Here is a 3,811-nt window from a genome sequence, read left to right on the forward strand (position 1 = left end):
TTCTTTGGGGTTGGTGTGGACTAATAGTTTTAGTTTATCAATTATATACACTTAAATATTAGTTAAACGCCAAATAGCTCGACATTGCAATCTCAAGTTTTCCTATTCAATTTGGTGAGTCTCTGCCACGGTACGGCAAGTAGAAAAGGCTTCTCTTATTTTTCAGTGCTATTCTTTCGGTAAATATGCAAGGTTATGTATCCAAACACGTTGACTTTTGAGTGTTTTTTAATTTTAGTTGACTTTGTGAATGGGTACAGTATTAGAAGATGCATGCTCCTCATAAACTGATGGTGAACCTCCCCTCATAAATTCATCCTCCTGGTGTGAAGAAAATGCCGACCGAAAGGACGTCTTCCAAGATTTAATTATTATAAATTAGCAAAAGGTTGTCTCAGACCTCCAGAAACAATATTCTAACATTTGGATTATTGAGTTTCCTCAATGATATCTCCCTTAATCTCACACGATAAGACAACAGATCTGAGCTGGCTTGAGTGTTTAAGCACAAATTCAAATGCATAGTGAACCATTAATTCCTCAAATGATCTAGCAACATAAGACCATGGGCTAGTTAAAACCCCCAAGAAAATAAAATGCTTAAACCTACGACTATGAAGACATAATGGCGCAGGATTGTCCCTTGTGTTCATTTATTGTAAAATAAGGCAAGTTGGGTGGATAGCTGACCAGGGAATGTCCCGCTCATAAAAGATAAAATTAAAAAAAATGGTCACCAACTTTTATAGAACTCCTCACAAACTGTCAAACAAACTTCCGGCATTCTCTTCGGCAATCGCGTTTTTACCGGATCGCTTCTCTCAGGAAAAGAAGAAAAAAACCCTCTTTTTCAAGAATTTGAAGCTAACACGAACCCCTTTTTTTCTTTTTCTTAATAATCATGATCATGACCCGACATTAACTCACCATCAATTGATAGTATGGATGGGCGTGCACCACGCTCCATCCTCTGCGTGTGTGATGTTGAATCCCGATAAGGTGATGTGAGACAAAATGCATCCCCAGTGGTTCCCTGGTGCTGACAGCTCTGGTCCCACCCAGGGTTTTGTGCAAGATTCCCACGCGCAGTTACAGCCAGTATATGTAGAATTGTAGTCCAACGTTTGTACACCTCTAATATAATCTCTCCCCTTCTCCCACAAGTTCTCTCCTCTTCGTATTATTACTACTACTAGACAAATATTCCCTTCAAAATCTCAACCCCTAATCCCTTTTATCTCCTGTTCTCTTTCCCTTTCTATCTTATAGACCCCCTTCTCTCTCCCTATTTCTTGTTTAATCTTCTTTAAATACATATTCACACCTTGATTCTTAGTTGTGGAAGAAACGAAGGTAAGGAATGACAGCTCCAAACATGGCAGCAATCACAGCATCTTTGGAGAGGTCTCTTCAAAACTGTTCTCTAAATCACCACCATCATCATCAAAGTAGTGGTATTTTGGATGGTGGGAGAGAAGAGAGGTCATCGAGTTCAGATGAGTTAGATTCACAGAATCATTTACAACAAAATTCTGATACCTCCTTGGAGCTTAAGTCACATCTCTCTCTTCCTTACCATTGGGAACAGTGTTTAGATTTGAAGGTAAACAGACCCTTTTAGATTTGAAGTCACTTTCTATCGATTACAGTTACAATAAATGGAGATCTTGTATTTTGGTTTCCTTTTTGTTTTGTTATATGGTGTCTTTTAATTCTTCACTGTCTTTCATTTACTGATTTGTATTTAATGCTTTCTTTCTGCTCTCACCTCCTCCCACATATATAAGATTAAGAAATAGGGTTTCCTTTTTCCTTTTTTTTTCCCCCTAGAAAGAACCCTAAAAAGAGAATAATACTTTCTTAATTAGTTTTGGTTTTGCCCCCTTTGAATCTATCCCAAGATTTGGTTTGCATTTCTAGAGTGAAATAAAAAGAGAAATCATGTCTAGGTAAAATTTGTTCCTGTAATAATGAATGTTCAATTTTGTTTACATAAAAAGGAAAGTGTTTTCAGGGTTTGGTATTGGGTAGGTACATTTTGATGAAGATGGTCGAGAATAAAAAAATGGAAATACGGCATAGTATACTTTTCTGCTTTTACTAGTTCATGTCACTGGATGTATAGGCAGCAGAAAAACATTTTCTTTATGATGGCCATTAATTCAATAGCTAAATTATGATGGTCATTGCTTGTTGCTTTTTCTTCTTTCATAAATTATATTCTGATCATGAATCGTATCTTTGTTTATGGCGTTACTCTTTTTTTTTTTTTTTGCTTTTTCATAAATTACTTTTTTTTTTCTGGGTGTAAATGCAGACAGGGGAGGTATACTACATAAACTGGAGGAATGGAATGAAAGCAAGAGAAGATCCAAGGATCACACAAGAATACAATGGAGATTTCTACTCAGAAGATGACAGCTCATATGATAGCGAGGAGTCATCATCAGAATCATCTCCTTCTTCCTCGAGAGAGCATTATCATAATAGGCTACAGAAAGAAGACCATGTCTTGGTTGTGGCTGGTTGCAAGAGCTGCTTCATGTATTTCATGGTCCCAAAACAGGTGGAAGTTTGCCCCAAGTGTAATGGCCAACTTCTTCACTTTGACAGATCTGAAAATGGGTCGCCTTGAATCAGATTTCTTGTTTGATTCTTTTTCTTTGTTTCTGTGTTTTTTTTCTTCCGTTCTGGAAACTCATTTGTGTGCTTTTGATGGAAATTCAATGCGGAAAGATCATGAAACGCGTGACAAATGAGTTGTTACTTGTTAGCTTACTACTAGTATTCTACCAGATCTTTCTTTCTTTGTTTGTTTTTTTTTTATAGTTATTTTGTACCATTGCTTTATTATGGAAGCCATTGACATTGCCGAAGAGTCCTTAGGGCCAGTGGCAAGGTTAATATACTCGAAAGAACAGTTTCTTTTTTGTCAATGATTGCAACATGTAGCTCTCCTTCTTTATCTTCCCTTCTTTAATTTTAATACAAGAGTATTTCTTAAAATGTGTTAAAGAGAGTGCTAGGAAAGCACTGCGTGCTATTAATATATATTTGTTCTACTTTGTTTGTTTAATTTTGTGTTTTCCTGCCACTGATATGCTAAACTGCCAGCACCTTGGAATCATAGTTTATTAGTAATGTCAAGTGAGAGAACATTTGTTAATGTCTTGAACATTCTGCGCTTGCAAGCTGCTTGTTTCAAGTTTTGATTTAGAGAAAAAAAAAAAAAAAACATTGCTTAAGTTTGTTTGTATCCCGATTAACAGTCCTTGTAAAATCATTAGCACATATAATGTAAGTCGTATATATATAATATTAAAATAAAAACAATTCACAGAAAAATTTTATAGTGAAAATTGTTATTTTAACACTTGGACATGTCATCTGTGCAAAAAAACCCGTTATTTGCTAATCATATTTTTATACTATATGTTAGAATTATAAAATGGGATGAGTCTCTTATCTTATATCATACGATATGCTAGTATAAAAAATAAAAGACAAATAAGACGTTAATGAAGCTTTGAAGAGAGAGAAATAAAAAAAAATTGAATAAAAAACTTTAGATCAAGTTTTAATTGTAAGTTTTAATTTAAGAGGTGTGTTGGGTTTTTTTTTGTGAGAAAAGCTAGAAAAATGATAATGAAATTATTTCCATGCTATATCAACTCTTATCAAAACCCTTTAAATTATTTAAAGGATTATAATAATATAATAATTGAATTATTTTTGGTTTATACTTTTAATATTTTTCAATTAAATACTTTGTTAATAAAATGATTAAATCATTTAGTACAATTTTGTAATA

At 34.2% G+C, this 3,811-nt stretch overlaps 1 protein-coding gene across 1 annotated transcript; it reads left to right on the forward strand.

Annotated features, from left to right (window-relative positions):
* Positions 1–1,124: 1,124 nt before the first annotated feature.
* Positions 1,125–2,936, forward strand: LOC7460578 (protein CURLY FLAG LEAF 1). The gene is made up of 2 exons (XM_002297827.4): positions 1,125–1,603; positions 2,318–2,936. The coding sequence occupies exons 1-2, from the start codon at positions 1,361–1,363 to the stop codon at positions 2,633–2,635; spliced, it is 561 nt and encodes a 186-aa protein (XP_002297863.1). The 5' UTR covers positions 1,125–1,360; the 3' UTR covers positions 2,636–2,936.
* Positions 2,937–3,811: the final 875 nt, after the last annotated feature.

The sequence above is a fragment of the Populus trichocarpa genome, chromosome 1 (genome assembly GCF_000002775.5).
Source record: "Populus trichocarpa isolate Nisqually-1 chromosome 1, P.trichocarpa_v4.1, whole genome shotgun sequence".
In the NCBI taxonomy this organism is placed as follows: domain Eukaryota; kingdom Viridiplantae; phylum Streptophyta; class Magnoliopsida; order Malpighiales; family Salicaceae; genus Populus; species Populus trichocarpa.